This window comes from Leptonychotes weddellii, unplaced genomic scaffold (genome assembly GCF_054177405.1).
Source record: "Leptonychotes weddellii isolate Sample4059 unplaced genomic scaffold, ASM5417740v2 HiC_scaffold_3068, whole genome shotgun sequence".
NCBI classification, from domain to species: domain Eukaryota; kingdom Metazoa; phylum Chordata; class Mammalia; order Carnivora; family Phocidae; genus Leptonychotes; species Leptonychotes weddellii.
This window is the reverse complement of record NW_027903341.1, coordinates 148-12,896: the sequence shown is the minus strand read 5'-3', so window position 1 is coordinate 12,896 and position 12,749 is coordinate 148. Positions and strand designations below refer to the sequence as shown.

General features: G+C 47.9%; 1 protein-coding gene across 1 annotated transcript; it reads left to right on the top strand.

The window, feature by feature from the left end:
* Positions 1-176: 176 nt before the first annotated feature.
* On the top strand, positions 177-11,820 carry LOC102737090 (sortilin-related receptor-like). Its single transcript, XM_081810639.1, has 7 exons — positions 177-250; positions 2,830-2,912; positions 4,150-4,246; positions 6,566-6,750; positions 9,187-9,306; positions 10,165-10,329; positions 11,609-11,820. Exons 2-7 carry the CDS (start codon positions 2,895-2,897, stop codon positions 11,801-11,803), a joined length of 780 nt encoding a protein of 259 aa, XP_081666765.1. The 5' UTR covers positions 177-250; positions 2,830-2,894; the 3' UTR covers positions 11,804-11,820.
* The last annotated feature ends 929 nt before the right edge of the window (positions 11,821-12,749 follow it).

Below are 12,749 nucleotides of genomic sequence, written 5' to 3'. Positions count from 1 at the left end.
CTTTATCCAGTCATCTGTCGATGGACATCTTGGCTCTTTCCACAGTTTGGCTATTGTGGACATTGCTGCTATAAACATCGGGGTGCACGTACCCCTTCGAATCCCTACTTTTGTATCTTTGGGGTAAATACCCACATTGCCTTTATTTTATACTAATTCACGCTCTGATTTGACAAGGTGGCTGCAGTGACAAGCCGTGGAGTAGGAAACTGGAGCGATTCTAAATCCATTACCACCGTCAAAGGAAAAGGTAAATGATCCCAGTGTTTGCAGATTGAGAGAAGATAGAAACCCTTTGGAAATGACTTTCAGCACAACTGGGAGATGGAGAAGCATAGATGAGAAAACTTCACACAACTTCCTTCCCCCTGCCAACATGCACGCATCTCCAGGGGTTTCCGTAGTGCTTTAGATACGGAGTTTCTCTGGGGGCTGTCGAAGGCACTTCTCCCCCCAGAGCCACGCAGTTCTTATGGTGCAGACATACAAAGGGATTTCCAGAGGCCGTCATGCCCAGCTCTTGTGCTCACGTGCGATATCCAAAATAAAAGGACTCGTTCGTTCTCGCAGCAGATACGGATGATTTTGTACGTGTCCGTGGATGGCGTTTGTAAGAGCGCCATGCTGACACTTGTAACTTCCTCAGTGGCACTGACAAACGATGCCGAGGTGGTAGTTTCTAGTGCTTTGCATACATTGGCCCATCTCATCGAAGCCTTAGCACCCTCCAAACAAAATCTGTAAGAACAGATGAGGAACTAGAAAGCAGTTAAGTCACTTCCTGCACAGTCAGTAAATGGCAGAGAGCTGGGATAGGAGCCTGATCCTCCCGACTCCAAAGCCTGTACCTCTAACCGCCAGGCTGCCCTGCCTGCCCTGGGCTGAGATCCCTGCTCCCATGCACCGTCCTGCTGGCATGTGTGCCTCGCGAGGGCCGGGGTCCCGTCTGGTTTCCTCCGCTCTCTCACTGGTGTCGAGGAGGAAGCCGGTGACGAAGGAGTGAATTAAAGCAATTAAAAGGAAGGCTTCTGGCACACTGGGGGAGACCAACTATGGCTCCTGTTCCCCAGTGGTTTCCAGAACTTAGCCTTGGCACCTGTGGCTTTCGTTTCTGGACAGGAGTGTTCTCATGGAGTGTGGTTGGAGGGTTTTACCTTAACCTGAGCCTGCGAGAGATGGGCTGTAGGTTATGGAGAGTCACTGTAAAATTTGGGCTCATTGAGATCAGGGCAGGAGGCCAGCCGATCTTTGTAACAGGGTGCTTGGCGGTAATTAGAAAAAGCATACCGAGTGCACACTCGCCTAGAGTTTTGATGGGTTTGTCATTTCCCTCTACAAAATCGATCAAAACATACGTACTGAAAAGAAGGGACACTGGAAGGTCAGCAATAAGACACGTACGCGTACCTTGAATTCCCTGAGCACAAATCACACCTGCCTTGGAAAGTCTCTTACAGTTCTTTCGTCTGATTTTGTTGGTGAGCCTCAGCTCTTCATACGGGTGTTGGTTAGGACCCATCCAGGAGGCCACGGCGTGTGGAGTCAGAAAGTACGAGTTGTGGTCTGTCTGTGAGGCTGTGTCACCACGATGTCATGCAGAGGACACACGCAGCAATGGTGTCCGCCAGAGCACCATGTTCATGAGCGGATGCGGGGGATTAATAATGAGAGAAGCAACCATGTACTGAGCGCTTATGTACTAAGCACCGTGCTTATTGTTTTATGTGAATCGATCTCCCTTAATCCTTACCAGTCCTATAAGTATTCTTGTGCTCATTTTGTAGCTAAGGAGATTGGCTTTGGGAAGGATTGTGACCTATATCCCCAGTCACCACGGTTATACCTCAGGTTGGCTTCACGGCAGCATCTGCACTATTTTGCTCAGAGTTGGTGACCTGAAACTCCTAATATCCTTTTTACTTCCTCACACCTACTCTTATTACATGGTTGATCATCTGGAGGGACTCCTCTAGATTTTGGTTTATCTCTTTGGCCACCAAATCTTACCCACTTCTTCGAGTGTCTCTTGCCTTGCCTATATAAGAAGGCGACGTGCTAAACAGCCCAGGATACAAGTTGTCATTTAAATACTGTCTTCCGATAGCAGTTATCCTACTGAGCCCTTTGGATTATGGCCGGCAGAGCATGGTCCGCCATCTTACGGGCAGACCTTCTGAATGGTAAGCACCATGCTCTCATCACTTGAATGGAGAGGGGTCTTTTCTCTCTGCCCCTTTCATCGTGCCCATGCCAATGACTTACCAGCTCCTTAGTCTGTCATAGGTAAGACTTAATTGGAAACGGAAAGAAAGGGAACGTTGGTTGAGTTAACATTAGTACGAAGATAAGTAACTTGAACCGGTGTCTAAGTGTCCAAATGGGAATTTGAACTCAAGTTTGCCAGATTCCAGAGGCCACGTTCTTTCCATTTTGCCACACGGGTATTTACAATGTATGCCCTCCGATTTATCAACCTTCGAGGAGGACGTGAGGCCTCTGGGACTTGGTTAGTGCCAGGAGAGGTGGTGCCCACTGGAATGCATGCACTTTTCAGAAGCAGGCTGCGCTGGGCTGTTTGGGGGCATTTACATCATGGAACTTTTCTGCTCGACCCAGTTGCCAGGATAGCTGATGGAGCCAAGATAGTTGTGTGATCCACCCTCAGCTTTAGGACAATGGCAGTAAAAGAGACAAGTGAGAACAGCCAAAGACCTGCCCTTTCCTCCTGCACTAAAAAATCGCTTTGTTGAGTTGAAAGCTGTGAAGTCCTGCCTTCCTCACTTTTCATCACGTGGTTTCTCTTTTTGAATTCCTTTTTTTTGTTTTTAGTGATCCCACCACCAGATATCCACATCGACAGCTACAGTGAGAATTCTCTGAGCTTCACCCTGACCATGGAGAGTGACATCAAGGTAACATTGGGATTTCAAACTGGCAGTTGGGTGGGGCTCTTCTTGTGATGGAACCGCTGTGGCCTGGGACAGTACGAGGAAGAAGAGTGAATGACTCGGTCCAGTAAAACCAAAATACCAGGACTAGGTTGATTCCTTCCCCCATGAAGAACAACTTGAGTCCTTCTCGTGTAATTATTCTGCCTCAGCCTGGTGCCTTTTTTTTTTTTTTTTAAGCCATATAATTAAATGGTTCACAGCTACAGTGCAAATAAAGAGTTGGTGTTAACAGAATGTGTATGCCCTGTAATTTTCAGCTTTATTGGATTTCCTGGTGCGAAGCACTAAGGCAGAGGTTCCCACAGTGAGAGAGAGAGAGTCAGATACCTTAGAAACATATCTACTTACAGCCACTATGCATCCTCCCCTTCTGGCTCCACCACCCCTTCCGTGCGGCCCATCTGCAGGGCCCGTTCCACCATAAGCCTCTGTGTGCCTGTGGTTTTCCAAGTTGAGATTCACCTTCCATAATGTTCTTTCTTTCTTATCAGTTTTTCCTCACATCCTCCCTGTCTGTGAAGCTGTGGTGGGACAAACAGCCTTCGGATCCCTCGTGCCACTTACTGAACCACAATTTGGTGGCCTGACCTTGGCTTCAGAGACCGTTGCTGCAAGGGATGGCCTTTCCATGAACCCTGTCTATATAGTCTTTGCTCTTGAAAGCATTTTGATTTTTTTGTTGTCGCCCCATATTTAAAGATCTTCAGATCAAATCCTTTTATGAGCTCAGGACTTAGAAAAGGTAATGTTTCCTGAGGCCTGGGTCTATTTGCTCCTGTTAAGACCGTGGGAGCTAAGCAAGCCCCTTTCGTATTGACCTCTTGGCCTTGACTGCAAGGATCACCTGAGCTAAGATGTATCCTACATTACCATAATGTAATTCTCTTTAAAGTTGTTCCTCTTTCTGCCTTTATGAATTGGCCCTTGTCCTTTTATTCTGCACCAGTTTTTTTGTTTGTTTGTTTCATCACATCTATAGTGTATATTACAGTCTCATGTTTGTTTTTAGAAGTAGGTGCCATATAGCTAAATATTCAATGATAGCACACAGGGAACCTGTCTAAAGATCAAAAGAAACAACCCGTCCATTTTAAGAAAGGAAATGCCTAAAGGAACAAGAGCAAAGGGGTGCCTTCTGCGTTTGCTATGCTCCCTGGCTGTGTGCTGTTCCCCTAACATGTTTCTTGGTTCCTGGCAGGTGAATGGCTATGTGGTGAACCTTTTCTGGGCATTTGACACCCACAAGCAAGAGAAGAGAACTTTGAACTTCCGGGGGAGCATCTTGTCACACAAAGGTAACACCTTGGAGCTAGTCGGTGTGTGAGCAGGGAGGAGTAGGGAGATCGAGACCTCCTGGTGGCAGAGCTTGTGTGGGGGCTGCCTGGAAGAGGGGCTTTTCTCTGGCTGCCATTCTGGGTGAGCAGATTAAAGAGACTGTGAATGACTCCTGCCTCCGGGGGCGGGTCCACTTGGTGGCTCCTCAACCTCCTTCTCTAGCTCGTTGGCCCTTAATGGAAGTCGGGAGCTTAAGAGAGGAGAAACTAGAAAGAAGCCAGATTAACCCTATACCAATTATTTTTGGGGTCCAAAAAAAAGTTCCGAGAGTGAGATGCCTGCCCCTCCTTTCTGGCGTGGTTTGCTCCTCCTTTGCTAATACCAGGTACACAGGACATGGGGCAGAGTTGCTCTTCAGTGCACATTTGTTGAGCGAATGGACAAACAAGCTGAGCTAAGGGAGGAGGGAAGGTAGTGTCCCAGTCCTTCTTGTATCTGTGCACCTGCTGTGCATAGGCATTTACCTAGGTGTTCTGTGTGTACCATTTTATAGAACCCCCGTCATAATTCTATGGGATATGCTCATTTCACTGATGAGAACCCAACGTTGAGAGATAAAGTAATTCCCACAGAAGGCGACAGCGTCAGGATTGGAACCCACATCTTTCTAATTCCTAAGACTGTGATCTCATTGTCTCAAGGTCACACCAACAGAAATTGGCCAAATCAGGAGCGATGTAGTCTTCTTAGCTGTTGCCGGAAATATATTAAGGGCTAGCTTGATGCGAGGCATCGTGCCAAACACTTTACAAGCTTTTTCTTTTTTAATCCCTGCAGTAGCAACTGCTCTTAAGTGCTGTTGTTTTTTTTTTTTAGTCTTATAAACAAGGAGGTGGACTCAGTTTAAATACAGTTGACCCTGAACAATTGGGGGTTAGAGGGCACTGATCCAGTAGAAAATCTGCACATAACTTTTGACTCCCAAAAAACTTTACTCACAGGCTACTGTTGACCAGAAGTCTTACTGATGACATAAACAGTCCATTAACACATATTTTGTATGCTATATGTATTCTGTACTGTGTTCTTACAATAAAGTCAGCTAGAGAAAAGAAAATATTCATCTATCTGTCTATTTATCTATTTATCTTTGAGGGGAGGAGGGTAAGGGGCAGAGGGAGAGGGAGAGATATTCTTAAGCAAACTCTGCTGAGTGCAGAGTCTGATGTGGGGCTTGATCCCACGACCCTGAGATCATGACTTGAGCTGAAACCCAAGAGTCAGAGGCTTAACCGACTGCGCCACCCAGGCGCCCCAAGAAGAAAATATTCTTAAGAAAATCATAAGGAAGAGAAAATACGTTTACAGCACTGGACTGTAAAAAAAAAAAAAAACAAAAAAACTTGAGTATAAGTAAACCACATAAGTTTAAACCTGTGTTGTTCAAGGCTAAACTGTAGTTTTGTATCCTGCCTTTTTCACTTAACATAAAATTGTAAGAATTTTCTAGTCTCATTAAATATTCTTGGAGACAACTCTTAGTGGCTGCACAATAGTTCATGGAATGCACATTATTTAACCATTGCCCTGTCTCTGGACAGTGGGATTATGTATGTGACGTGTAACATCATGTCCCACAGATGTCTGCATGCTCTGATTCCATGGGATATGGATTGAAGGGCATGAAGAATTTCAAGATGTTTACCCAAGGCCAAATGGCTCTCTAGGAGTGTTGTCCCAATTTCTATCACCAGATGGTCAGCTTTTTAAGAAGCAACCCAATGCCCATGTACGTGTGTTATTTGCAGTAGTCATCAGTAAGTAATGCTGGGATGAATTTGTAAAATAATGAAAATCCTCCAACATGTGGGACTCACTTAAATTGAGAGATTGCATTAAAAAATAGAGTGTCAGTGCACCTGGCTGGCTCAGTCGGAAGAGCAAGCAACTCTTGATCTCAGGTCATGAGTTCAAGCCCCACATTGGGTGTAGGGATTTTTTTTTTTAAAAGGCTTAAAAAGTAGGGCATTGTATATCAAAACATAATTCCCTTTTTAATTAAATTTTTACTTTTAATTCTAGTATAGTTAACAGTGTTTGTATTAGTTTCAGATGTACCCTCTAGTGATTCAACGATTCTATACATTAGTCAGTGCTTGTCAAAGTAAGTGTGCTCTTAATCCCCTTCGTCCATTTCACCCCTCCCCAACCCACCTCCCCTCTGGTAAGTCAGTTTGTTCTCTGTAGTTAAAGAGTCTGTTTCCTGGTTTGTCAAGACACAGATTCTTGACTGACGCCTCCAGCTCCCTTCTGGCATCTTCTTGTCCCTGTTTTCACAGTTGCCAATCTGACTGCTCATACGTCCTATGAGATTTCTGCCTGGGCCAAGACTGATTTAGGGGATAGTCCTCTGGCATTTGAGCATGTCACAACCAAAGGAGTCCGCCCACCTGCTCCTAGCCTCAAAGCCAAGGCCATCAATCAAACTGCAGTGGAATGTACCTGGACTGGCCCCAGGAATGTGGTAAGTCAGCCAGGATGACCCTTGCAGAGACCATCTGGACTCTCCCCTGATTCTAGGCCATGGGGCTTTCTCCTCTATTACTGCAAACACAAACTATCCTCTTAGTCAGTTCTGTATTACCTTCTAGAGGCACCTGCCGTCCCTGTCCACACCTTGGCCTGGCATCTGAGAGAAAACGCCCGTGGTCTTTGCTGTGGAACACACCATAAATGTGATGAGGGGGGCATGTTCCTATGCTTGGGATTCACCTGGTCTCACAGGCATGGTGACCCATTAGCAGCAGTGACAAGCCACTCCGTCTCTCCCCACCGATGTGATCCCCCACCCACAGGTTGCCTTCTTGGGCTGCTCCTCCCAGATGTGCCCACCCCCCCCCCCCCATGTCACGCTATATAGGTCCTTTTTTTTGGTCATTATGTATGCATTTTGGTGCACTATGATCAGATACGTGCTTTTTTGAATCTGCCTTTTATTTCCCACATTTCCCCAATGTAGAGAGAGTCTTCCCAAGGTTCTTGGCACATTTTCACCTCCCCTCTGGTAACGTCACCTCTGGGAAGCTCTCAGCTTCTCCCCAACTTCAGTCCACTGTGGACTCGGGTTGCTCACCCCCAGTCCTCCCTCCCCACCATGAGAATGGCCGCAGCCACTGTCCATCTCTGGGGACCTGCCTGCACCCTGGCCTCCTTGGTGCATGGAGCCCTCTCCTGACCCCTGGCCAGAGCCCTCCGGCCCACTCCCCAGCAGCTGCAGCCCTGTCCTCTGGAAGCCAGGCCTGCTTCTGAGCCTGGAGCCCCCACTCCCATCTTGTGCTTTCCGTGCCCTCGGTCCCCTAGTCCTGCTCCATTTGCTTTGCTTTCTCACTCCCTGGAGTCCCCTAATTCTGTCTTTCCACACTTGCTCCCTTCTCATCACCCCCTTGGGACTTCCGTTCCCCTTCCCTGTATGCTTCCCTCTCCGGCCCTGGCTGCTGAGCAGCTTAGAGAAAATGCACAGCTGTCTGGGACTCGGAAGTCCCTGTGCACGTCCCTGATCCGTGCCCTCCGTTCCCACGACTTCTCCAGACTTTCTTCACAGCTTTCCTTCAAGTCCCCGTCTTTACCTGCCTGTGGGCTCTTCCATGCTGCCTGACAAAGAAAGCTTCTTTAGTCCTTATCCCCCCGTTTATAAACCCCACAGCTGTGAGCCCCCGCTCCAAGCCCATCAAAAACCCCCACCCTGCTTTAAACTCCCGGTTTTCCACATATATCAGTGGGGGTTAAGAATGGCTGCATAGAACAAGAGCTGAAAGTGACAGCGGCTTTAACAGTTTCATTTCCCTCTTCATTAAAAGAAGGCGGAGTCCTTCAGCAGGCCTGGGTTTCTACAGCACCAGGTTTGATTGGGAACCCAGGCTGCCTGTGGCCTCCAACTTCAAGGTCGGCTCATGGTCCAAGAGGTCTGAAGCCACACCATCATCTGTGTTCCAGGCAGCAGGAGGGCGGGAGGAAAGGCTTCTCCCTCCATTTCCCCCAGCACCCACTGAGCTCCCACGTGACACATCTTCTTAGAGCTCATTGGCCAGAACTCCGTCACGTGGTCTCTCCTAGCTTGCAGCTCATTGGCCAGAGCTTTGTCACGTGGTCTCTCCTAGCTTGCAGCTCATTGGCCAGAACTTTGTCACGTGGCCTCTCCTAGCTTCCAGGGAGGTGGGAAGTATAGATTTTCTTCCAGGAGGCAATTCTTAGTAGGAAGCAGGATTCTAGTAAGGAGAGGAGGAAGAGTGGGTGTCTTCCCGGCAGCTCCCCATGCCTGCCCTGCTGCCCTCCCTCCTCAACCTCCCTCCACAAACGCACTGGCTTCCTCCCCATCTGTACTACCAGCCGTGTTTCTCAGCATGCCATCTGCTCTCTGAGAACCCCGCTCTTCTCCCTGGCTCATCGTGCAGTCTTTTCCTACAGTAGCTCATGCTCTGTATTTGCAACTTGTCATTTATAATCGTGTCTGTTTTTCTTCTCTGTGCCTCCTTCCTCAAAAATGAGCGCTTCGAGGGGCACCTGGATGGCTCAGTAGGTTAAGTGTCTGCCTTCAGCTCAGGTCATGATCTCAGGGTCCTGGGATAGAGTCCTGCATTGGCTCCCTGCTCAGCAGGGAGTCTGCTTCTCCCTCTCCCTCTGCCCCTCCCCCATGCACCCACGCACGCTCGCTCTCTTTCTGAAATAAACACAATCTTTTTTTGAAAAAAGAGTGCTTTGAGGACAGCGCACACCATGTTTATCTTGGTGGTGGTGGGTTCAGTGCCTGCCCCACTGTACCTTCTCTGTAAAATGCTGAAGGAAGACTTCTCTCTTTTGAGCTCTCCTGAAGCTGTTCACAGGGGCATCAGTTAGGGATTTCAAGAGAACGAGGCCACTGGCCACGGAGCTGATGTCCTTTTCCATCCTCTCTCTTTGCCAGGTTTATGGTATTTTCTATGCTACATCCTTCCTTGACCTGTATCGCAATCCGAAGAGCTTGACTACTTCCCTCCACAACAAAACAGTCATTGTCAGTAGGGATGAGCAGTATTTGTTTCTGGTAAGTTTCCCACACTGGGGAGTCCAGAGGAGTTTCTGTTTTTTAAGGATGGCTTAAATCCTGGGCTCTTAGCTCAGACCCTGGACCTGGGGAGCTGGAGGCATGACTCTAGGATCCATGTGTGTACAAGAGGGTGCTTCCTCTTCTGTAAAAGCATCGGATTCCTGCTTGAAGAACAGACTGAATGCCCCAGTGACCAACTGTAGCTCTGTAGGGGATTGGGAACTTGGCAAATGGATAAACATTCGCAGGAATGGATAAATGGTTTTTGTCGGATTCCACTTCCAAGACTAGGAACTTAGCCCACATGTTTATACGTGTGCCAAGATAGATGGAAAAAGGTGTGTGGTATACTGTTGCTTGTGATAGCAGAGGATTTGAAACCAGTGGCTATCAAGAGAAGACCGATTAAGAATACAGGGCAACCCTTCAAAAGAAATAGAACTGAGGTGGAAAAGTCTTCAAAAGAAATAGTACTGAGGTGGAAAAAAATCTATGCTATCTTACTAAGTGAAAGAAGTGAAGAGCCTAAAAATGTGTAATATTTTCTCATTTGTATAAAAATATTAAGAAAAACAGGCTACGTGTACGCACACATATACGTATAAGTATGTATCTGTATGTGCACACACGTGTATTTGTGCTTACATAAGCACAGGACATTTCTGGAAAGAAGCATAGAAAACCGTTACTGTTCCTGGGAAAATGGATTAGAGAGCTGGGGTAGGTGGGGAATTATTTCACATTTTGTGTCTTTTTTTGTACTGATTGAATTTTAATTGTGTACACCTGTCACTATTTTGTTGGGAAAAAATGGCTTCGTGCCAACTCCATGCGTCCCCGTGGTGTTGGTTTCAGGTCCGGGTGGTGGTGCCCTACCAAGGGCCATCCTCCGACTACGTCGTGGTGAGGATGATCCCAGACAGCAGGCTCCCACCTCGTCACCTGCATTCGGTTCATACTGGCAAAACCTCAGCTGTCATCAAGTGGGAATCCCCGTATGATTCTCCTGACCAGGACCTGGTGAGAGGGCCGGGTATCCAGCCAGCCATTACTATTCTTGGCATGGTTGGGGACAGGGCAGGGGGTGCTGTCATGGGAAAGCTAGGCCTGGCAGTGGGAGCTCTGGGAGGTCTCGTCTCCATATCTGTGTGCCCAAAGATGGGGTCCTTATAAGTGCCTCTTCGGAGTTTTCCCTTCCCCCATTATTTCCCGCTGTTCTATTCATTCTTTTCTGCCTTCTTACCTTCCCTTCCCTGAGCCTGTAAAGTGGGATGGTAGACAAAGGCCTGCCCACCAAGTGCAGCTCATTGCCTGTTTCTATAAATACAGTTGATTAGAACCAAGCTCTACCCAGTCATTTACATCTTATCTCTGACGGCTTTCACACTACAAATGGCAGAATTGAATAGCTGTGGGAGAGACCATTTGGCCTCCAAAACCTAAAAGTATTTTCTATCTGAACCTTTACAAAAACATTTACTGGCTCTTGCTCTAAAAAAAGAGGCGAGGGGCGCCTGGGTGGCTCAGTCGGTTAAGCGTCCACCTCTTGATTTCGGCTCAGGTCGTGATCTCAGGGTCATGAGATCGAGCTCTGTGCTGGGCGTGGAGCCTGCTTGAGCTTCTCCCTCTGCGCTCTCCTCCCCCCTCTAAAAAAAAAAAAATTAAATTAAGAAATAAATAAGAGGCAGTAACTCTGGAAAACTGCTCCCATTTTCCTTTGGCCCAGGCTGCTTTTCCCTCCATCCCCTGTGCCCTCTCCCTCATCCCAGGGGTGGGTGGTTTTACTCGGTTGCTCAGGCTCTCCTTGACTCTCCAATTCTTCCTGGTGATTGAGTTTCCTGTACTTACCACATGTCCCTGTGTTTGCCCTGGCCTCCACATATGTAAAAAGCAACCCGGGAGACAGTAAGTAGAATTTGTTGTCCTTTCATTGTGTCCTCTGACACTACCTGGAACTATTACAGCTGGGGAGACACACTGAACACTGAATTTGAATTGCTCTTGCCTGTTCCAACCTGTCTGTGGACGCCACAATAAATGTGACTTTCCCTAGGCTCATTTTTTTGGGTCAAATCGATAATTCTCTGCACAGTTCTGGGAGTGAGTGCTTGTTCCAAGTCTGGACCTGGCCACCCCAAAGGCTTTCCAGAGAACAGAGTCAGCCTGCAGGGCTCAGAAGGTGGTTGCTATGGGTCACAGCCGCTGATACACTTAGGTTACATCGTTCGCCACTGAATTGCAAAGAGTGAAAAAGCACCGAGTTTCTGATTACCATTAAGGTCTCTTTTTCTTGTCCCAGTTATATGCAATTGCTGTCAAAGATCTAATAAGAAAGAGTGACAGAAGCTACAAAATAAAATCCCGCAACAGTACTGTGGAGTACACCCTTACCAAGTTGGAACCTGGAGGGAAATACCACATCGTTGTCCAACTGGGGAACATGAGCAAAGATTCCAGTATAAAAATCACCACAGGTAAACGGGAGAGAGATTAGGGTCCTTCCCACACAGCAAGGGGCCCGCAGGGCTGCTAGGACGCCTAGACATTAACAGCAGGAAGTACAAACACCCCCTTCAGTATCCACAGCGGGCCCGGAGGGGTGGGCTTCCAGTGCCTGGGCAGGGTGGTGGACTGGGGGTATGCTGTGTCTCTTTTCACTCTCCTGCCTAGCTGGTTTTGACACTTGTGGGGGAGAAGAGCAGGAATACCCAAAAGAGTTAGCAAATAAAACTGAGCATTTTCCACGAAAGCCAAGGATGGGAACCTGGGCTGAAATCACATGGTTCCTCGAGGCAGGGTGATGTGTAGCCAAGGAGGGAGACCAGTAACTGCGCAGTAGGATTGAAGGGGCCTTGCTCCCAGCCCGCGGTTGGCTCGGCAGTCAGACTGTGGTTCGGAAAGCAGGTAGTGAGCTTGGGTACTTGGGCAGCAGCAGACAGTGTCAGAGTGTCTGGGACGGAGGCTCAGCCCCACCAGGCCGGCTGTGTGGGCGCCCCTAGGGAGAGCAGGAAAGCAGACCGGAACCAGAGCAGAAGTCCAGCAAGGCTAGGAAACCGTGGTCCATCCCATCCCTTCCCTTCCCTTTCTCCCCCACCCAATTTGGTTTTGGCCATCGGTGGCTCTGAGGACCACTAAATGAGGTACTGTCCAAATTTCTTGGCTAAAGGTATTATAACAACAAAAGAGATGCCAATTCGAGTGTCTACCATGTGCTAGGCTCTATGCTAAGCAACACGAGTGTTTTATTTCTTCCTTAACCTAGCCTTTCAAGTTAGCACATTTTTTCTTTTTTTTAATATTTTATTTATTTATTTTTAGAGACCAAGAGTGCGAGCGGGGTGGGGGGAGGGGCAGAGGGTGATCGGGAGGGAGAGAGAGAATCCCAAGCAGGCTCCACGCTCAGCACAGAGCCCGACACAGAGCTCGATCTCACAACCCTG

Bases quoted from the DNA above. Each gene is read 5' to 3' on its own strand.
- LOC102737090 (XM_081810639.1), top strand. The intron at 6,751-9,186 runs GTAAGTCAGCCA...TCTCTTTGCCAG, and splicing joins GGACTGGCCCCAGGAATGTG to GTTTATGGTATTTTCTATGC. The intron at 10,330-11,608 runs GTGAGAGGGCCG...TTCTTGTCCCAG, and splicing joins ATTCTCCTGACCAGGACCTG to TTATATGCAATTGCTGTCAA.